Source organism: Eleutherodactylus coqui, chromosome 4, assembly GCF_035609145.1.
Source record: "Eleutherodactylus coqui strain aEleCoq1 chromosome 4, aEleCoq1.hap1, whole genome shotgun sequence".
Classification (NCBI taxonomy): Eukaryota; Metazoa; Chordata; class Amphibia; order Anura; family Eleutherodactylidae; genus Eleutherodactylus; species Eleutherodactylus coqui.
This window is the reverse complement of record NC_089840.1, coordinates 84,327,005-84,350,743: the sequence shown is the minus strand read 5'-3', so window position 1 is coordinate 84,350,743 and position 23,739 is coordinate 84,327,005. Positions and strand designations below refer to the sequence as shown.

Below are 23,739 nucleotides of genomic sequence, written 5' to 3'. Positions count from 1 at the left end.
GGAAATGAATTAAAAGTGATTTAAAAAACAAAAAAAATAGATACTCACTCCCTTCAGCTGCCGGGGCACAGCCGCGTCTTCTCCTGCTGTCCCCTGCACTGTGGTGCTGAACTGCTGTCATTCAGCTGAGAGCTGCGCGGAGCCAATCAGAGGCAGCATTGACTCACCCATTCATGAATTCATGAATGGGTGTGAGTGAGATCTGCCTCTGATTGGTCAGGCTGTGACCAATCAGAGGCAGCTCATTCAGCAGGCGGGGATTTTAAATCCCCGGCTGCTGAATACTACAGAGAGCAGTTCAGGAGAACTGCTAGCTGGCCGCAGCTGAACTCCGTCTGCTGGGACCAGGTGAGTATATATATATTTTTTATTTTTACACATTTCTGGATGAATTGCAGGGAAGGGCTTATATATTTAAGCCCTTCCCGAAAATTCATTGTGCGATCGCCGGCAGCCCATTGCTTTCAATGGAGCCGGCTGTATTGCCGGCTCCATTGAATTCAATGGGCTAACATCGTTCTTCCGGGACCAGGTGAGTATATATATTTTTTTTATTTTTACACATTTCTGGATGAATTGCAGGGAAGGGCTTATATATTTAAGCCCTTCCCGGCAATTCATCCCGCGCTCGCCGGCAGCCCATTGCTTTCAATGGAGCCGGCTGTATTGCCGGCTCCATTGAATTCAATGGTCAGTGCTCGTTTAATTGAGACGAGTACCGCGTGGTTCTCGTCTCAAGTAACGAGCATCTCGAGCACCCTAATACTCGAACGAGCATCAAGCTCGGACGAGTATGCTCGCTCATCTCTATTGCTGACCTATCTGTAGGACACCACAGGAATGGGTGACCAGGTGGGTTTGAGACACAGATCCCCGGACTCCACGTCACCTAAACTACATCTAGCATTATAAGTTAATTTATGCTGCTTATAGTTGATGACAGGTTTCCGGAAATCCAGCGCCCTATGTAGTAGAATAAGTATATACTTTTATTGCATAGGGGGCTAGATTTACAGAAATTCTAGAACTCGGAAAACCGCTTTAACTCTATGGATCTTTGAAGTAAAGCAGGAGATTTTGAGCTCTATAACATAAAATGAGGGTTTCAACTACTAGAACGATGTGTTATGTATGTTTTTCACACCAAGAAAAAAACTAAATATACAGCTCCCCTCACCCTTCTATATAGTTATAAGGTTCTCTTCACATCTATGTGAAGTCTTTGCTGCAAATTACATCATATTTGCAAGAAAGAATTATGCAGCATGCAGTACTTTCATTTTTTCCCAGCAAATACATACAGATGCCACATCAAAACCCAAAGACCCTGTTATGGGACACTGGGGTCCATCGGGCACAGTTGCTATCCATCATGTGATGGATCTGTCACAACTTGGATTACATTTTTCTGATCTTATGACAGAAAAAAAAAAATTCCCACAAATGATGTTAAGAGTCTAAATGAGTTTGATTAAATCAGCTTCTATAAGTATTGTGGAACCATACTGTTTCCCTACAAGAGCCAAGGAAATCTACAGTTCCACCTCCTCTGTTCTCATTGGTTTTAGATAGCAAAAGCAACTGGACTTACAGTAATGTGAAAGTGCAAATACTTCTTATCCACAAATAACTTTATGGTACTCCCAAAGTTAAAAATGAAAACAAACTTATCAATAAATGTAAATCCAGTGGCTCGTCAAGTAATCGTGATTACGTGGCAAGCTGGTGGATTCACTTTAATTAATGAGCTCATTTTATTTTTTTATAGTAGCTGATTGTCAGGGCCCACCGCTCATGACCTCCATTGATCAGCTCTTTGCCGGCCTGCTGTCACAATGTACAGAGCAAGAAACAGATACCTTTGTACATTGTGCATTGGCATGGTATTGCAAATACAGCTCCCATATATTTCAATAGGAGCTGTACATGTAGTACAATGGTGGGTCACTACACAATGTACAGAGCTATCTGCTTTCTGCTGAGCACACCATAACAGCAGCCCAGCAAACAGCTCATAGGCAGGGGTTGCGATGTGACGGACCCCTGTCAATCAGTGATGACCTATCCTGAGAATTGGTCATCATTTTTTTAGGGCTGGAAAACCCTTTTAAAAATGGATATTTACCTTAAAGGGATACTTTTATAATTCTTTATAATTCCTTAGAGAATATTCTCCCTGCTGGATATTGTCATCCAACAAAATGCAAGGTTGGAAGTTCTCAGTCTCCAATGGAACACGAGCAGTGTCATTTGCTAATGGCCAATTGAATCATACAATAATCATGTATGTACACTTACTATTTGTTTTCATAAACTTGGCCATTAATTCATCATATTATGAAATAGAAAGTATATAATAGAGAGAGAAACAGAGAGAGACTAGGGAGAAAAAAAAAAAGCTCGGCACCCGGCGTCCCACATAGAAAAATGCTTGAGTCTCCCATTGTAGTCAATGGGGTTCATTACTCAAGTAGAGCTCTCGAATTTTACGACAAGCTCGACTCGAATAACGGGGACTCGAGCATTTGGGTGCTTGCTCATCTCTACTGACAACCAAAACCAGGCATATACCCTTATTTCTACAAAGTATAACTTTTTTATGGCAATGACCTAGTGTTTTTTCCTTTTGGATTGAGAAATGGTAGACCCTGCCTACACTGACAGTACATATGTGGTAGTAAACCTATTTTTCTATCCAACTATTTAGTAAATAATGGAGTTTTTAAAGTTAGTGCACATTTGCTTGGTTTTTCTTAATTCTTTGAAGTTCCATGACTTCCAGCATTATTCAGTACATTCTTTCCCTTCCATGTATTTCCAAATGTCTAGATGTGTTTACATACCGTGGATATTCTGTTCCCCAAAAGAAAGGTTTTTGAAGCTCTCCAGCTGGGAATCCTGAAGTTCACATAAAACGAAGAATGAATTATAGCACAAATCACTCTTTAAAAAAAAACAAAAAAGGCAAGAGTTCACCTTAAGGGTTGTCTGGCGATATCAAAAGTTCTTTAGCTGTTGTCAAGATGTAAAGTAATAAAACTTACTAATGCACTTTCATTCTAAACACTGACTCGTTGGCCCAATTCTAAGCCCCAGAACTTGTACTTCTACATTTCTTTCAACACAGCCAGAGACAAAGAAGAGAGATGGTTTAGCTATTGAGCTGAGCCAGACAGTCAGCTCCCTTCAAGCTTGTCACCGAAACAGGGCAGCTCAATATGAACTTGGAAGTGGAGGTGTAAGGATTGTGAAATGGGACCTGAAATCGGGCCAACAGGGCTTTATTCTAAATGAAAGCACATTAGTCAGTTTTATTACTTTATATTTTAACAAAAACTAAAGACATTTTTATCTTGTGGGATGATAAGCTCTAAATGGCGATATAGAGTTCAACATGTTGAAAAGCAATAAATGAAGTAGGCTATGTTATAGAACACTAATGTCATTTTACTATACTGAGTTTTATTAAACTTTGAATTTCATGTTTTTTTTCCATCCTCTGGATCAACAAAGGGGGGTGGAAGCAGGCTGAACTAGATGGGCATTGTCTCCTTTCAGCCTAACATACTGTGTTACTATGTTACCAGTGGGGCACCACAGGGGGCAGTAATGAGCCTTATTCTTTTTAATACATTTACTAATGACCTGGTAGAAGTATTGTACAGTAAACTATTAATTTGCAGATGATATAAAACTGTGTCAAGTAAATAACAAAAGAAAGGACAGAATGCGGCTGCTACTGGATCTGGATTAGTTGGGGGCAGAAAAGCAGCAAATGAGGTTTAACCCTTTCCAATCCACTGTCTGACCTCTGAAGACATTATGATTTAAGGCTGTACAGCTCCGACGTTGGAAGACGTCCGTCGGGGTTCTCTTACTGTATATTGCCAGTCTCTCTGCTGCTGGAGCCTATCCAACGTGTAACCTCATGCAGTACTGGCTTTAGCCAGCATATAGCGCCGTTGTATAATGTCAGAAAAAGAGAGAGACCCCTAGGAAAACCAGGATACAAATTGGATTGGAAAGGGTTAACACTGATAAATGTAAGGTTCTGCACATTACACAATTTAGTCAATAGACAGATTTATAGTTTTTCATTAATGGTCATGTTCTCCATTAGCTCTATAAGCTGGGCTTCTACGAAATAGACAATGTAAACAAGTTACTGTAAAAACCCATTTGCTAATGTGGATCAGGCTGAACATAGTGTTTCCGTCCCTGTCCTCGCACGTACACACTTTTAGACACATCATCTATTTATCGACATCAACACATTCATCTCCTGCTGCTACAAATATTCTTATCTTCATGTTGGCTAGATGCCATCCTCCAAGTAATGTTCTTCAAAGCTGAAGTCATCCAAATACAACTGGAGATTGTAAATATGATTCTTTAGAATGTCTTTTTTTATGGCTAGTGCAAGCAATAAAGGTACTTACTAATTTGGTTTGTTGACGCACTGTAAAATGCATTCACAGTTGTAGGACTGGTGTACCATCTGCATAGAAAAGCATGTGAAAACATGAATGTACTATAAACTACATTACAACACTGTACATTGTCTATCACTGAGTAAAATATACAGTACATTTACCTTAACCCCTTAGTACCAAAGCCATTTGTCAACAGAGCTTTGTAAGAATTATTTTTTTTCTGGCAGGACTAGTTGTACTTTTTAATGGTACCATTTGCTGATCCATACAAGTTTTTAATCGCTTTCTGTTCTGTTTTTTTGTAAGGTGAGATAGGCCAAATAAGTTATTTTCACCAAGTTTTTAATATCTTTTTTAGGCCTTGGTCTGACGGGCGTTTTTTGCCGCGATTTGCGGATCACATGATGGGTGCACATTCGCAAATCGCGTGACTGGGGCCGAAAAATCACCGGAAAAATCTGCTCCTAGTCGTGTTTTCGTTGAAACGGGCCCGATCACAGGAGCGCTGTGCAGCCCATTGAGTTCAATGGAGCCGGCAATACAGCCGGCTCCATTGAAAGCAATGGGCTGCCGGCGAGCGCAGGATGAATTTTCGGGAAGGGCTTAAAAATATAAGCCCTTACCTGAAAATCATCCTAAAATGTGTAAAAATAAAAAAATATATATGTACTTACCTTGTCCCTGCAGCCGGAGTTCAGCCGCGGCCGGCCGGCAGTTCTCCTGAACTGCTCTGAGTAGTATTCAGCAGGCGGGGATTTAAAATCCCCGCCTGCTGAATGGGCTGCCTCTGATTGGTCACAGCCCTCACCAATCAGAGGCAGCTCTCACTCACCCATTCTTGAATTCATGAATGGGTGAGTGCTGCCTCTGATTGGCTCAGCGCAGGGACCAATCAGGGGCAGCTCTCAGCTATTGAATGACAGCTGTGGCAGAGGAGAATGTTTTGTGTAGTATATGTTCTCGATGGGGTCGGAGCTGCTGCCGCCGGCCCCATTGAGCGCATATAGAGAACACAAGTGTCCTATAATTTATCGGACAAGCGCATAAAAAGCGCCCATGTATCGGATACCATTGCAAAGCAATGGTTCTATAAAATCGTAGATCGCATGCGCAAATCGCGCGAAAAATCGCCTGTGTGACCGAGGCCTTATGGTGCACACCATGCAGGTTAAATAACATACTAACTATGTGGCTCTTTCCGAGGGCAGCAATACCACGTTTACAAGGTGTTTTTTTAACGTAGTAAAGGGGGGGGAAAATGTTTTTATTTTTCAGACTTGTCATTACTTTAACTTTTTATTTTTGTCCCACTAGGAGACTTGAGTTTCACCACACTTGCTTAATCTTATAATACACTGCTATACTTCAGTATAGCAGTGCATTATACTGTCTATGAATCTCAGCCAGGGACTGAGCTTCATAAGTCACCATAGTTGGCAGACCCAGAGACCATATTCAAGGTGCCATACCAACCCATTGTGATACTGCAATCACATCATGGCACTCCGATGGGTGACAGGGGTTGCTCTTTCCCGTTGTCATCCCTTTACTTACCATGGTCGCATTGACCACAAACATGCAGCTGGGAAATTTTGCTTCCTCATGGGAAAAAAATCAACAGATATGGTTGTTATGCTACAAAGGGCATATAAGGAAGCAGCCATGAGAAAACCACAAATTTATGAATAGTTCTCATGATTCAAATGAGGGAAAAAAGTCAATTAATGATCAACCTCGTTCTTGACGTCCTGTAGCAGATAGGTGACTGGTTCTTCCATCATTACAATATACCTACCCACAAAGTGCTAAGTGTTAACAAAAAAGTTGTGACTTTCTCCATAAGATACAATATACAGCATTATAGTATGGCAGATAGAGTCTCCTACGGGCTATCTGACACCATACAGACTCTGTGCCATGTGCATTAGGTTGTAATCTTTGGTGATCATTTATTTATATTCAGTATTCGCCATATTGTATGTTTAACTCTATGGATGTTGACACTATATAAATGAAGCTCAATAACATCATGTACTATTGTCATTTATTGTCACCACCTGGGGTGTAATAAATCTATATGATAATAACTTGAATCAGCAGCAGCAAAAAAATAAATAAATTGACGATTGTTCTTAAGTAACAATTAAACAATCGTATTTTAATGAGTAAGTAAGAAATTGCAAAGGAAAAAGAAGAAAGAAGACTGATGGAAATAACATGAAACTTGTGAAATAGAAACACAACAGGGGATATTTCTTCTTGCATCTAAACACAGACAGGCCCATAAAAAGCTGTACCGCTCAGTGTCTAATTCTTGTATTGCCTTAGAGAAACGGATATTAATTAATGAAGCTAAAGTGCTTTGAGGATTTATGTAACACAATTAATCTGATTAAGCATAAGTAGCAAAGGAGTTGTAGATATTCCTGCGTGAATCATAACTGAGGCCGGCTGTGAGGACTTTGAAAAGAAATGGATCCTCTGGGGGACATTTATTAAAACCAGTGCAGTGGTAAAAGTGGAAGAAAATATTGTAACTTATTGCCACTAATCTTACATTTTCTATTATTTCTGGGACTTAGTAAGAAAAATGAATGTTCTAACATAAGCGAGTCAGTGATAGAGTCCATGAGATGTGTTATTTTCAGTATGTAACTCAACAGACTCACTACTCAACTCAATATACAGTAGGACCCATTCTCATAAATATTTTTCATTTGCCTTGAAAGTTCTTTGTAGAAGAATTGACTTGGGCCTCAGTATAGTAAGAGTGATAGAACAAAATAAAATGTAGGCACCTTCTTGAATGATGACAGACGCCTTAGAACACCTTTATTGGACTGTGTATAGCTAGTAAATAAGCCAACATAAACACTAATTCAATGAGGACAACTTTGAAAGGAGTAGGACAAGATGAGATTTTGGTGATTCTGTAATTGTCTTTGTGACATGAAATGCTTAGGTGTGAGGCAAGTGGAAGTTTGTAAACTGACCAGTAAGCTATCAGTTGAAAAACACTATTATAGAGCCTCATGTGGTGCAGAGTGTTAGGGCAGCAGAAATGTGGTCCTAAGCTCTCACTCACAACCTGAAGCTTGCAGGTTCAATCCCTGTGTGTGCCCGACATTCATCCTACTCAAGGTTGACTCAGCCTTCCATCATTCTGAGGTCGGTAAAATGAGTACCCAGCCTACAATATAGGTCACTATCTGGGGCAATGCAATTAGAAAACCTTTTAAATTCTGAAATAGTGCAGTGCTTTTAGATCTTTATGTATAGTGTCCTTATGAAGCATTTGTTGTCAAAGGTCAACCTTTTGTGCTGCAAACCTTTCCTTTTCCTAATTCACTAACAGGAAGCTGTTATCATTGTCTGCCATGTGACAGGTACAATGGAGCTGCAGCCGGCTTCCTGGTCACCAAGTCTACAAGCCTGCAAGTCAACATTACACTCAAAAATCCCTTCACTCTAAAGGCCCTTTTACACAGGATAATTATCGTTGATGGTTCAAATCCCTGTGCTCCCGTTCTGAGTGGTAGTCGTCCTGTGTAAATGCATGCATTGACTGAACGACTGGATGAGAATCATCTAGTCATTTAGTTTTCAGCATGCTTGAAAACTGATTGAGGACCGTTCAGTGTAAACAGCAGCCATTCAGTACTGAACGACTGCTACTTACTGTAAATGGAGGCGGGTGAGGGGGGGAGAGTGGGGAGTGAACTCTCCTACAGCCGCCCCACCTCCCTGCTGGCGTGCTGTCAGCGATCCAGTAATACTTGCCTTTGTGTAACAGCATGAGAGCGAGGATACATGGGGACGATTGTCGGGCATCATTTGTCCGACACTTGACCTGTGTAAAAGGGCATTTATAATGTAGAGAGAGACTGCATGACTGTGTGAGTGTCAATGCTGCTGTACTTGTAGGACCCTATTAGCCAGCAAGCTACCTACAGACATTCGGGTAACATAATCAAGTTATTGTATCTCATTCAAGCAAGGAGGAAGTAAAGGACTGCAGTTTGCAAGTCTCCTCCTACTCTGCCCATATTGATACAAATGGACTATGCAACCTGCCTGTCAATAAAGCTAATAAACAGCAGTATAGCAGCTAACATTTAGCTCTAGAATAGAAACTAGACTTTATACACAGAGATGCATATCCTAAGAGCTTTTTAAGTTGATCCCTGGGGGTATGTATAAAGACAAAAATAATGCCAACTGTACAGTACATCATACAAATAAAATGACTGACATATGGAAGAAATATGTATAGTAAAACGTATCACTTACTCTTTTTTTGGAACTTCTTTTCTTAGCCAATAGAAATCTGATTGTGCTAGAAAATGTAATGTCTGCAGTACATTTCCAAAATAGTCTGATTCAGAAAATTTCAGCTGCATAAGAAGGATATACAGTATGTTTTAAAAATGATCGCAGAGGAAACAAGAATGTATACTGACAATTCGAAGGAAACTCAAGAAAAAGTCTAAAATATTTAACTACAGAATTCATGTTCACAATGACCTTCAAACTGAGGATTTCAACTCAAATTAAAAACAAGGGCTGGAACTCCAGCAAAAATGATACATGGATAATGTTACTAAGTTCAAGTCAATTTTTCCAGTTTTTTTTTCAAAGTTTGAAAATAAACATAATAAATATCTGACTTTAGATTTTTCTCTTAATCATACACACAACAATCTCACTTCAGTTGAACAAAGCCATAAATAAAAAGATATTTAATAGATAACAAGAATAACAAATAAAAAGAATACATACATAGAAGCATTTATTGTGTTACACCAATGGACATTAATGCTGCATTTAATCGTTCCAACAAGCAAAGCTGAACAATAATCCTTCAGTTTAAACACGAACCAACGACTGAGCGGTGAATGAGAATCATGAGGTTCTCACTCCATGTTCTGTTTCGCCCAGCATAAAAATCATTGCTGGCTCAGGCACTTATCATGCAGTTTAAACACTGATTGTTCAGTGTTTCACATAGAAATGTGATTGTTCCCAGCAAGAGAAATCAAGTAATCTTGTAGATATGATACATTTTAATGGCTAACAAAAATACATGTTATAGCGAGCTTTTGAGGGTTCTTCCTCAGCCATAGGCCGCCTGCAGACGAGCGGGTTGGATCCGGCGGCGAGAATCCTCACCGCGGGACCTGACCCGAGCGCCTGCAGGGACGAGCGCGTACTTACTCGAGGCCGGCGGCCCCGGCTCTTTCATGTGCCGGCTGCCGGGCAGCCGGCGCATGCGCAGACCGGAGCCAGCGGCCGGGTGAGTGACATTTCTGTGCGGGGCTCTGCGAGATTTCGCGTGGCCAAACGTCTGCATAGGAGTGCGTATTGTAATGCACTCCTATGCAGGCTTTCAGTGACTGAATTCCCGCAGGAAATCCCGCCGCGGGATTTCCGCCCGTGTGCAGGCGGCCATAATGAAATAGATCTGAAGACGCGTGCATATATATACCCACATACTTATAACAAGTCATAAGTATGTGTGTGTATCTATCTATCTATATATTTTATATATATATATATATATATATATATATATATATATATATATAAATATATATATATATATACCTCTTCAGATCTATTTCATTATGCCTGGGAAGAACCCTGAGAGGTTCGAAAGCTCGCTACAACATCATGTATTTTTAGTTAGCCATTAAAAGGTATCATATCTGCAAGGTTACTTGGTTTCTCTTTTTGCTCTACTGGCTAAGGCCTCGGTCACACAGGCGATTTTCCGTGCAACCTGCGCATGCGATCTGTGATCTTAGAGAACCATTGCTTTGCAATGGTATCGGACACATGAGCGCTTTTTATGCGCTCGTCTGATAAATTATAGAACAGAAATCGCAGATCGCACCTATCTGCGATCTGCGATTCCTGTTCTCTTCTCTATATGCGCTCAATGGGGCCGGCGGCAGCAGCGCCGACCCCATTGAGAACATATAGAAGACAAATCATTCTCCTCTGCCACAGCTGTAACAGCTGTGGCAGAGAAGAATGATGTTTGCCCATTGAATTCAATGGAGCCGGCAATACAGCCGGCTCCATTGAAAGCAATGGGCTGCCGGCGATCGCACAATAAATTTTCGGGAAGGGCTTAAAAATATAAGCCCTTCCCTGAAATTCATCCAGAAATGTGTAAAAACAAAAAAAAAAATATATATATATATATATATATATATATATATATATATACTCACCTGGTCCCGGCAGACAGAGTTCAGTTCTGAATGACAGCTGAGAGCTGCCCCTGATTGGTCTCTGCGCTGAGCCAATCAGGGGCAGCTCTCACTCACACCCATTCATGAATTCATGAATGGGTAAGTGAGAGCTGCCTCTGATTGGTGAGGCTGTGACCAATCAGAGGCAGCTCATTCAGCAGGCGGGGATTTTAAATCCCCGGCTGCTGAATACTACTCACAGCAGTTCAGGAGAACTGCCGGCCGGCCGCGGCTGAACTCCGTCTGCCGGGACCAGGTGAGTATATATATTTTTGTTGTTTTTACACATTTCTGGATGAATTTCAGGGAAGGGATTATATTTTTAAGCCCTTCCCGAAAATTCATCGTGAGAACGCCCGCAGCCCATTGCTTTTAATGGAGCCGGCTGTATTGCCGGCTCCATTGAATTCAATGCGCTGGACAGCTCTGGCCCGTTTCTAATGAAACGCGGCTAGGAGTAGTTTTTTCGGGCGATTTTTCGGCCCCGGTCACGCGATTTGCGGATGCGCATCCGTCATGCGATCTGCAAATCGCGGGAAAAAACGCCCGTGTGACCGAGGCCTAACACGGTACCAAACATTATTCATTATACAAAGAAATGTGAAGCACTGAACGAGAAGCGAATGATTCTCAATAAGAAATATGCAGTCTAAACAGGCTGCAAGAGCACAAATGAGCTGGTCATGAGGTCATCACCTGGTTTGCTCGGGCAAACGAGAATCATGAAGTTCTAGTTATGCCTAGAAGGTGCATAGCTACTGTTCAATTCAAAGTGTAACAAATTACTAGTTAATTTGAAATAGATAAATAAAAGTTAATCCATACATTTTTAGGCCTCCTTCACACGGGCGACAAAGTTGCGCGACTTTGTAGCATTGCTACAATGCTACAAATCACATGTATGAGAAGCCCATGGTTTCCTATGGGTTCCTTCACACATGAGATGTTTTGTAGCATACTACAAAACGACACACAAACCTTGCAGGTCCGGCTATATGCCCGCGACACAAGAGGTTTTGTAGCCCATGTTTCTCTATGGAGCCTTCCTCTCTGTTGCATCGCATTGCACGAAAATGCGGTTTGCATGCGATGCGATGCAACTTTGACAGTAGCAGATGCTACAAAGTCGCGTGATTTTGTAGCGTCACATGCGATTTCGTAGAGCTACAAAGTCGCGGTATTGCTGCAAGAAAATCACAGCGATATCGTACTGTGCAGCGATGCAATATCGCTGCGATTTTTCTCGCAGTGATGCGGTGTCGCCCGTGTGAAGGAGGCCTTAATGAATGTAAAAATAGTGATTATTCATTTTGTACTTTTGATAAACTTTATTGATCAAAATATTGAGTCAACAATAAAAATGAAAGCTGTGCGTTTAGCGCAATTCACATGTTGCTAATTTATTTCAGCTATTCAATTATTCTTCCTCTACTAAAAATGAGATAGCTAATTATAGGCTGTTATTTTAATGTGGCTCCGTCTAATTACACAATATTATTTTGTTAGCTGGTCATATTGATCTGTGTTCATATAACAAACTCTATTATATTTTTATATGAGAATATCCCATGGTGAGCAACAGTCAGGCACTAAAAATGAATAGTCAGGAGCAGATACTAGTGAAGGGGAGAATGTAAGGTCATATGGTAGCCTACAAAAACACTGACTAAGGGCGCCTACCCACTTGCGATTTTTTTTCCTGTCATGTTTTGCGTTTTTTCTCAAGAGCAATTAGTATAGAATGTGTTCTTGTCCATCTGGGGTTTTTTTCCGTTTCGTGGGGTTTTTTCACATAGGAACTGTCAGTTGCATATGTGTCCTTATTTTTCTCTTAATGCACCCATGATTGTCAATGGAGGGCTGCAAAAAACGCCACGAAAAACACGCGGAAATTGCGCAAAAAACACGTAAAAAAGCCGTGTTTTTCACGCGCGAAAATCGGCAACGCAAGTGGGTAGGCGCCCTTAGAGAGTAGCTTGCATAACAAAGAAATAATTTGCACTTGATGATAAAAATTCCTAAAAATATAGTGGGGCCAAAAAATAAAAAAAACATGTTGTAGTTTAAATCAGACTAAGGGCTTATTCACGTGAATGATGCAATGCACGCAAAACTCATGCAAATATGAAATCTATTATTTTGAATTGATTTATCCACACAAGCAACTTTTTCCTCGCAACAAAAGCATATTATATCCTTGAGTGTGCCCTCAGGAAAACCTCACCGAATGTTTTCAATGGGACCTTAAAAGCCACCGCATGGCACTCATATGCTGTACGATGTGCATGTGAGTGTGATGTGATGTGTCCCATTGAACTCAATGGGAACCACTTACGATCCTTTCACATGCGTGTTTCAAGCACATGATATTTACAATTTCACGGAAGTGATGTGATGTGTTTTGGAATCACATTGACATGAAAACCGCATATTGGCAAGTGTGCTCGCCCCTGTGAATGTAGACTTAGGACAAGATGTGCTGTTTACATGTTCTCTACCCAAAAACTGATGTGCCACAAGCTCCAAAGCTGGGGGCTAGCTGCCATCATCCTCCAAATGTCTCATGAGTCCTGCTTTAGTTTAACAAATGGACCATCAGATCTCCAGCAACTCTGAACTAGATGTCGTCCCAGGAGGAAGTCAGGTAAATCGTCCCCATAAATACTCTGATGGAAGACTTGTATGTGTGAGTTGTGAACAGAGACTAAACATTTATATTCAGTTCATAACAATTCTGTATATCTTTTACAGTGTTAAAAATGAAGAACTACACTATTATTTTCTATAGGGGGGTGTCAGGGTGCACATTCCAGGTGGGCTACCACTCAACTTCCCAACATATCTACTCCAACCAGAGCACAATTTTGTTTGCAGTGATTCTCTTCAGATCCAAAAGAACACTGTCGAAACAATATTTTTCAGGTCAGCTAAACCAGTCATCAGGCATATGTATAATTAATGATAAGCCAGCTTAGACTCTGAATGAAGTTCAATGGAAAAATTGTAAAAAGACCTTCAGTGGGTTTGCAGCATGCTTCTCACAATTTCTCCATTGAACCTGGCTCAGAGTCCACATTGGCTTCTTTTCGGTGTAAACTATTAGTTTGTGATCTTATGCAGCATGGCACAAAATGTTGCAGTTTACAATGAAGAATCATTGCATTTAGATGATTCTGTATATAGCAAATTCTATCTAAGCAAAAAGTACACAAATGTATAAAAAAAAATCAATACTATGCGCTTACTTAACTACACAATTAAACCGCAGCTACAGTCAGTTATTACACATTATCCTAAAACAAATAAGACTGGAGAAAATCACATTTTTCTTGCTTTCTTTTCTGGCTGCTCTACCAAGTTCCTTGGTGAATCATGTACCTCCCAAGGATATAGTACATTGTAAGCCCCCAGATTTATTTTTTCGATCAAGCTTCAGTTTGGTTTATTGATAAAAATGAAAGGTAACATTTAATTCCTCTGACTCATTATGGATTAATTGCATATCTGGTTTATCTTCAAGAGTTCTGTCTACATTAAGTGTCATTTATATTAGATTCTCAGAAGGCAGAGTGCTTAAGCCATTTATTAGAGCCGGTTTATTGGCTCATTGCTGAGCTAGGGTTTATTTTAAGTTCCACTCTTGATTATAAATAGAGGTGGGCATTTCAGGTATAAGAGCATTGGCATGATTCATGCTTTTAACCTTGACATAAGTAGCAAACAGAACATGTTATAAACTAATCAGTACAAAATGCCATAACATACATGCACTATATATGAGAACTCCTACATTAACACTATTAATTCTATTAAATGAGCAGAGATTGGAGCTCTAAGAAGATAATTTGCATATTCCTGATGCATTCTGGGAAGAGTGAAGAGTTGCTGTAAGCAGGAAGATTGCTGGGTTTAGCCGGGTCTAGCTGCTCGGAGGACATTGGCAGAAGTTTTACACTTAGTTGCATCTTATAGATTATTTATCTTCACTAGAGTTCTTGTCTTTTAGAAGTTTGGAAGTGGACATAAACATGGAAGGGGGGAGTAGCCATATGGTGAGCTATAACGTATGCTATATGTTTACAGACCTACCAGAGGAAAAGGCAAACTTAACCTATCAGAAATACAAGCTTGTGTCTTTACTAGAGGAAGAGGTGCATAGTCTTCAGAAGAGAATAGCTACATTGAAACTCATTAAGGAAAATGAGTATTTCCTTTACAGAGCAGAAATGACTCTTCAGAATATTGAAGGAAAAAAAATGTTCAGTGCACCTGCAGATGCAGAGGAATGGAAGCATGTGAGCCAAAAAGCAGTAGGATCAGGAGTCATCAGCACCCATAAGGCTCAGGAACCGGCACCAGGTTCTCACGCGGGAGAACAATGAAGAGGTACATCAAGAAATGACTTTGCCCAAATGGAACCATGTAGTAAGCACTCAGAATCCTCTTGGATGGAGAAAAAGAAGTGCTGTTGCGAGAAAGAAAAGGTGGCTATGGGGGGATTCCTTACTGAGAACAGAGGCAGCTGTCTGCAGACCTGACATAACCTCACGAGAGGTGGGCTGTCTACCAGGTACATAAATCAAATGTGTCTGATAGGCTATCAAGACTCTTCAGTTCTACAGACAACTACCCTTTCCTGATAAAACGTGGGGACGAATCACACTGCAAAAAAGGATCTTGCAACTATCTGCAGAGACTTTGAAGACCTAGTTTGGAAAGTGAAGGAGCTAGGAGTACAGGTAGTCTTCACATCCATCCTCCCAGTGGATGGCCATGGAATACGGAGATGAAGCATGATTCTAGAGCTGAACAACTGGCTATGTCAATAGTGCTGTCAGCAATAATTTGGATTTCTAAACCATGAGTGAATTACCTATATGATGGACTGCTTGCTAGAGACGGGTTGCACCTAACAAAGACAAGTAAGCATATATTTGACAGGCGGCTTGCTACACTTATCAGGAGAGCTTTAAACTAGAAAATAATGCAAAGGGAAGTGAAAGGCCAGGTAAAAATATACAGCTAATGAATACAACTGAGAACCTTGCTATTAGAAATTGAAAGAAAAAACAAAGACAAAAAGTGTAGAAGGAAAGTAGAGAAGCAAGAGACACCGATCACAAACTAAAATGTTTCTACATTAGGCCAGCTTCAGACGGTCAAGATTCTCGGGCAAATTTGTGTGTTGTGAGATGCACAAATCTTGCACAAATATGTCATACACATGAGTGATATTGAGCAGTGTTGTACCACATGCTAGGTACACACGGTGCAATGAGCGGTTTCTCCATTAAAAACAATGGGAGAAACTTTGTGATCCTCTGCCGGCTGTCAGCTGCGGAAGAGAGTCGCTACTTCCCCAAAGTGATGTGAGATGGTTTTGATATAAAAGCGCCTTGCATCCATTGGGAAATTCTATGTTTGCAAGTGTAATATCAGCCCGTGATTCACGCCCCAATATCGCACTCGCTTGTGTGAAGTTAGCTTAAATGCACACAGCATAGGAAACAAACAAGGGGAATTGGAGCTCCTAATAAAGGAAGAGAAATATGATGTCATAGGCATCACGGAAACTTAGTATGATGATACACATGATTGAAATACAAGGCTTGAAGCATGCACTTATTTATCTGAAACAGACTTAAAAAAAGGAGAAGTGTTGCATTGTATGATAGGAAAACATATATAGCCACAAAGATTCATGTTTGAGAGAATGATAGTTCTGTAGAAACTGGACAAGGAGACAAAAGAAAGGACACCATGTTAAGAGTTTATTATAGGCTGACCTCGACAAACAAAAAATATGGATGAATTCTTTCTAGATCAGATGGCCAAGTTCTCAAAAAAGCATGACATAGTGATAATGGGAGATTTTAACTATCCAGACATTTGTTGGGAATCTCTCTCAGGCAAAAATAATGGATCTAACAAATTCTTATCTGCTCTTGCTGACAACTTTATCTTCCAAAAGGTAGAAGAGAAAACAAGGGGATCTGCTATCTTGGACATAATTCTTACCCACAGGGAGGGAAAGGTTAAGGAAATAAGAGTGGCTGGGACCTAATACCCCATTTACACGGCTAAACGATCTGCATGAGCGGGTGACGTCACTGCTAGTTGTTTGCGCTCGTGCAAAACGTTTAGACAGGCAGATCACCGTGAATATTGCTCACCTCTTGCTCAGTGCTTCACATTCTATGTGAAGCAGGGAGCGTTTAGACGTAACGAGAAGTGAGCAAACTAACAATAATTTTCATGCTGGTTGAAAGTGAGAGACAAATGAAAAGCATATGAATAGTGTAGGATGATTTTGCTTTTAGACATAATGATTACGGTGCATTTTTTTTTCATTTGAACGAATTTTGTATGATAATTGTTTTGTGTAAATGGCCCTTTAGGAGGCATTGAGCATTCTATCCTTGAATTTTGGATAACAAGGCAAGGAAGACCTGTGAGGACTCAGTCTTCAAGGTTGGATTTCAGAAACACAGATTGTAATCGACTCAGAAAGAGTGGAGCAAGGATCCAATGGCTGGATGTTCTTAAGGACAGAAATGTCCAAGAGGGTTGGGAAATCTTAGAAAATGAGATTCTCAAGGCACAATCTTTAACAATCCCTAAAAGAAGAAAGAATGGGAAGCATTTAAAGACACCAGGATGGATGAACACAGAACTTAAATATACGCTAAAAAAGATAAAATATGTTTATTAAAGGGAAAGAGGGGGGAATATCTAAAGAAGAATATAATGCGATCTGCAGAAACTGCAGGGCAAGTGTCAGAGAAGCTAAAACTAATAATGATTTGAGGCTTGCAAAAGAGGCTAAAAACAATGAAAAAAGATGTTGGGGTATGTCAAAAGCAAAAGAATAGTCAAAGATACTATAAGATGTTTACAGGATGTAAAAAGAGAATTAGTCACAAATGTTGTTGAGAAGGCCGAACTTTTAAATTTCTATTTTTTTATCTGTTTTCTCTCAGAAAGTAAATGTAACTTCAGCTGATCTTCCTTGTGCTATTGGGGGAATAAAAGAATCAGAGATCTTAATCCCTAGAAATAATGCTTTCTGGGTACATGGCTCTGTAATTCAGTATGCGACAATTTTTCTTCTGAAATGCAAATTACTTGTGGCCTCAAAACTATATGCCCTTATGTTGTACAGTACTTATAGTAATTCAGGAACAGCTACCAAAGTTCAATAATTGCACAACAAGTCCTATAAATTTATTGAAAGCCAATAAAGCATAAATATACAGCTTGGCACGTTAAAACATTGTACATTGTATTTAGCCATATTATGAGAAGGTGAACTCTGGCATAGTAACGCTTCGTAAATAAAAACATTAAATGTTCTTCTGACTTTCATTTCTCTTCAATCAATTAAAGTAACTTAAAGCATAATCCATTTCAATTTTCTGTTAAGTAAAACTGAGATAATATATTATTTTACCTAGTCTGAGAAATACTGTAATGACTTTCAATATATTTCGCAATTATAATGCTTAATTAATCTCACTTCTCTCCATATGAAAATCTTAATTGCTTTTGTGTTGTAAAATGCATACCCCAGTGCATAATAAAAAGGAGGATTCCATGAAATACTGCACACAAAACACATTACAATGTGTCGCCGCTGAAAATGTCAATTGTAGGAAAAGATTATGTCCCCCTCACTCATGTATAACAGAATTCAACCACTGTACTAGGAACAACCCCGGAGGAACATGATAAAGATATGACAGAAGAGAGCTATACGCCATTGTTTAGGCAGATTAGAACATGTGCACAAAAAAATGCACTCCATGAATGTGCAAAATGCACGTGTCTGAAGCTCTGTGCGTTTTTTTTTCACATGTGCCCAAAATAGTGTGTGCAGACCTTCAACGGACAAAGTTTCAGATGCCCGTTCACTGGAGCAACTGTACTTGTAGAAGTGCAGCTGCTCCACGAAAGTCCCCTCCTCACTGAACACTGTGGCAGCATTGTCACAGTGTTCAGTCATGATAGGACTCCCTGTGGGCATGAAAGAATCCCCTGTCACAGCTGGAGCAGAGCACTGCGATGCTATCCCATTGCTTTCAATGGGGCCGGCACTGCGGCCACCCAATTGAAAGCAATGGTATGGAGGCAACCCCTGCAGCAATGATTTTTGAGTGATAGTTTGAAATATAAGCCCTACTCCAAAAATCATCCCTAAAATAAAATTTAACTCACCCAGAAGCACTGTCCGGCTCTTCTCCCCGTCCCCGTTAATCTTTATCTGTATTCTGGTGTCCAGGGATTGAAACATCTCCACCTCCAGAAAGTTGTTCCTCTGATTGGCTGAGCGCTGAGACCAATCAGAGGCAGCACTCAGCTGTCATTCAATGGCTGAGCACTGTTTCTGATTGGTCACAACGCTTGTCCAACAGAGGCAGCGCTTTCTGGAGGTGGAGATTTTTCATTCCCCGGCCACCAGAATACAGATGAAGACTGACGGGAACGGGGAGAAGAGCCGGACAGAACTTCTAGGTGAGTTAAATATATATATATTTTTAACAGGCAGGGAATTTTTTCATGCTCGCGGGGAGTCCCATCATTACTGAACACTGTGACAGTGCTGTCACAGTGTTCAGTGAGGAGGGGACTGCCCATAGGAATTAAAGGACATCACACAATGTCTTTACACGCAGCACGGACCTTACTGGCGCGCATTATAGGCACACATGTCCTATCTTTTGCAGGTGCGAGCATTTTGCACCTCTGGAAGATGGACATGTGAACACTTCATAGGAAACCAATGGTTCTAATAGATGCAATCTTCTTTTTGCGCACATGGGCGCGCAAAAAAAACCCACTCGTCTGACCATGGCCTCATGTTTCACATTCTTGTTATTGTGTGTTTTTACAATTATTGCTTCGATAATTACTTGAAAGTTTCACACAGCCACTGACGGGGCACTGAGCGAAAACAATCACTCCACAATTGATAGTTGTTTCATTTCAGCTCAGTGAAATGATGCAACTAGCAAGCGGCTTCTTGCCCAGTATAAACAGGAGTCGTTCAATCTATGCGATACATTTATATCATTTTAGTCTTATACGGAATATCTCTTTACTCTTTAATATATTTATTTGCTAAACTAAAAATTAAACTGATGATGCGTTTTAATCACATTAACCAAGCTAAGTTAAGGTCCCGTGGAGAACACAGCATGCTGTCCCTCTTATCAGGGATGACGGATTTTATGCTGAGCTGAACTCAGTGAGGAGAGGACCTTCATGGGCACACATTTACACACAATGGCTATCATCGTTTGGACGAATTTTGAGCGATAATCGTTGCGTGTAAATCAGCTTTTAGACTTGCTGTAAAAAGAACATAGAAATAAGAAACTGATGTTGTCAGCATTTCACTTACTGTTTTAATGTCCTCATTGATGTAGGTTTCATTCATTAGAAAACCTGGATATCCAACTTTCGCCATTACAGCTTTTGCCTTTAAAAAGAGAGCAAAAATGTTTTTACCATAAGAAACATATATACGATAGTTAAAGGGGTTATCCAGGACTTTTTTCTATTGATGACCTGTCTTCACGACAGATCATCAATAGATGATTGGGGTCCATTGCTTGGGATCCCTGACAATCAGCTGATTCCTGGCACCACTGTCATTATGGAAAGCACAGAAAGGAGATTGCACTGGCCATAGTGCAGTGTCCTGGGTTGGAATTGCAGGAGTATCTTCCTTTAATTTCAATACAATAGCACCGTCAATCATCTGCTCAACAGAGCTCCTGAGCAACGGACCCCTGCCGATCAATAGAAAAAATTTTAAAAAGTCCAGGACAACCCTTTAAAGGCAAAAATCAATTAAGCGGGAAAGTCAAAATCAACATGTAAACTAGGTACATTTAGCCTTGAGATTATCAAATCAGTATATAAAGGCTGCTAGCACAATTACATATCTTACTATGGTTGCAGGTGATTAAATGACAACAGACTACAGCCCCCCATTGTACAGAAACAGAAGTAGAAGTAAGGACCTAATGTGACTTTACATGCCACTTTATCTAATGATGCTATATAGAAAAAATACTGATATAACATTTCTCATCATGATAAGGTATTACAGAGACAGCACCACCTATTGAAAATGTGCGCCACCTATTCAAAATGTAGAACACTTAAGCTATGCAAATAGTGTAGAGCTCTTTATCGTGCTGTGCTATTAACGTATCACAGCGGTGATCATGACGGTGAATGTTCTACCTGTATGTAGCCTAAAATTCAGCTCTTCTTTAGCTGGCTGAAACACTTTTTGATGTTTGATTTATAAGCTGAACCTATGTAAAAAATGTAATGTGAACAGTGTGATGTGCTACTAGATGCTGATAGTTTATTATGCTAGGTTTCAGAAGAGCAGTAGGAAGTTAAAGGTGCGAATGGGCATGTGATGGGTACACATGGGTATGTCCGTCTGCACCATAGCAGAGGAAGTGAGGCACTGAGACAACTTTGAAAAAAAATGAAGACTTTGTGATACTCTGTTGGGAGATTCGTAAGCTATACGTGGACACCCAGTGGCGGTGAGCTAAGTTGCCAGCTGTTAAGGGTTCTGTTAGCATATCATGATAATGTATTATAAAAAAAAGGTTTGGTACGGTGTTAGCCAGTAGAGAAAAATGTGATTGTTCCCAGCAGGAGAAACCAAGTAATCTTGTAGATATGATACCTTTTAATGGCTAACAAAAATACATGATGTTATAGCGAGCTTTTGAACCTCTCATAACTATGTGTGTATATATATTCATGTCTCTTCAGATTTATTTCAATATGCCTGAGGAAGAACCCCTGAGAGGTTTGAAAGCTTGCAATAACATCATGTATTTTTGTTAGCCATTAAAAGGTATCATATCTACAAGATTACTTGGTTTCTCTTGCTGGGAACAATCAGATTTTTCTTTACTGGCTAACACCATACCAAACCTAAGCAAAATTTGTGGCAGATAAGGATGGGCACATCTGTACAAGGCGACTGTTCATTTTACTATAATCTTTTATTTTCTTATTCTTGCACATACAGAACATTACATTAAGATCAAGCAGATAATTTGTGAACAGCTAAACCCTAGGTCAGTTCAAAATGGGCTTGTCTTCTTCTGGACCTACAAAGGTGCATAATGTCATGAGTAAAGAAGATCAGTTAACATTTTGAGATTTTTGTATGGTTTGTTAATCTGCCGCTCATCATTACTCTCATAAACACTCATTAAAAAGATTTCTCAAGTACAGTTAGCTGGAACTTTAGCATGGATGTAGTTGGGCTGCAGTGGTGGTGTGCGAGATCTACAGCGGGTCTCTACATTTAACAAAGTATTCCATGAAGTAAGCAATCCATTTCCCTTTTCTACTTTAGCTGCATAGAATTTAATGTAAGGGCCAGTTGAACATGTGCTGACAAATGATTGCTTGGCTGCTTATGGCTTCATTGAACGTACTTTTATGTGATAAGATTGAGAAGAGATACATTATATTCACACTAAATCACAAGTTATATGGTCTGTAACCTATAACACTGTTGCCGGTGTGCACCTTACTGGATATTCTACTCAATATTTCTCGAGGAAATGCAGCATAGTATTGCACCCCACTGACAAGATGCCATTTATTTTCTGCATTGGGAACGAATAAATTTAAATATATAACTAAATTGTCAACAAATTTACAGTTTAAAGCACAGTTTACATTTAAAATATAGTATATAGCATAGTTATGTATAACAGATGCGTATAAAGACAAACAATATGCTAATCATGTGTACTTACAAAACCAAAAAAAGCACAAAAATAGAAGAAAATATAAAGTAACATTTAAATTTTAAAAAATCGTAAACCTACCTTTTTTGTACCCGTCCTCAAAATTCAGTTTTGTATCTCATTGGAGAAGTAATTTTCACATAATATAGTAAGTATATTTTGTACTCTGATTATTCCCATTACAATACCAATGAATGTCATCTGCTGTTTCTCAATGCTTATAAATATTTACACTCATGCCCTCTTACAATAGATAATTTAGCAGTATATTCTACATGCTGACAGTCGACTTGTTAGTTATATGATATGTTGAGCATTAATGAACATGATTGGTAAAAGTATTTGCTAACGAAGTATACAAGCTCCACCCTATAGACTCGTTGAAAGGTAGACAAACCTCATAGCACTTTATTAAAATTTTCTGAAAAGAACTCATTAAAGTATTGCAAAGGTAAGAAACATCATTCAACTCAATGCTATGCATGGAATGATATATAATGCAAAAAATACCATATATTTTAAGAGTGACAGACAAAATATATGGGTCCCTTGCTTTCCATTAGCTCAATGATAGAACCTCATTATGACTGAAAATTTACCAGTAATCGGGAGCTATGAAATTCCTTAGGGCAGCTATTTATATGTAATCTATTAGATGACATAGCTTGGTGTGGGTGGGATAATACATTACCAAATTACTGCATGTTTAGAACTGCAAATGCCTATCGTTATCAGAGTGGTTATGCAAAAAGCAATATTACCACCGAACCGTGACCAAATAGTGGTAGATACCAGTCTCTACGCACATGTAGACTGTATAAGTGACTATAGAACAGTCACAGTATTTTTGGACTATAAAATACACTTTTTAGCAATAAAAAAATCTCGCTAAAAAGCGTTAGCATCTTATAGTCTGATGTCAGGAGGGTCCGTCCATGCCAGACCCCCTGACCACCTCTATAATAATCGTCAGAGTGCTGATAGAGCACTCTGAAACACCCCACAGAACTTTACCTCCTGCCAGTTCTATTTCTTCAGAGTGGACAAATCCCTTAGAATTGGAGGACTACTTAGCATGCTGCTCAGTGCTGTTACCGGGGGAAAAGGTGAGGAAGGTAAGTATAAAGCTTACATCCCAGACACAGCGGGTCAGCTACTTTCAGCCTATAAGCTTAGCTCATTGGGCTAAAAATAGCTGATAGATTCCCTTTAAGGAAATCTTTCTTAGTGTACATGCACTCAGCATCTTTT

At 39.8% G+C, this 23,739-nt stretch overlaps 1 protein-coding gene across 1 annotated transcript in view; it reads right to left on the bottom strand.

The window, feature by feature from the left end:
- Positions 1-23,739, bottom strand: part of PHEX (phosphate regulating endopeptidase X-linked) — a 200,453-nt gene that overhangs the window by 17,047 nt on the left and 159,667 nt on the right. Inside the window, exons 13-16 of the mRNA XM_066599795.1 lie at positions 20,091-20,168; positions 8,724-8,827; positions 4,440-4,498; positions 2,844-2,898 (exon numbers count right to left, since the gene is read on the bottom strand). Of these exons, the coding sequence (XP_066455892.1) occupies positions 2,844-2,898; positions 4,440-4,498; positions 8,724-8,827; positions 20,091-20,168 (296 nt within the window). The remainder of the gene's footprint in view (positions 1-2,843; positions 2,899-4,439; positions 4,499-8,723; positions 8,828-20,090; positions 20,169-23,739) is intronic.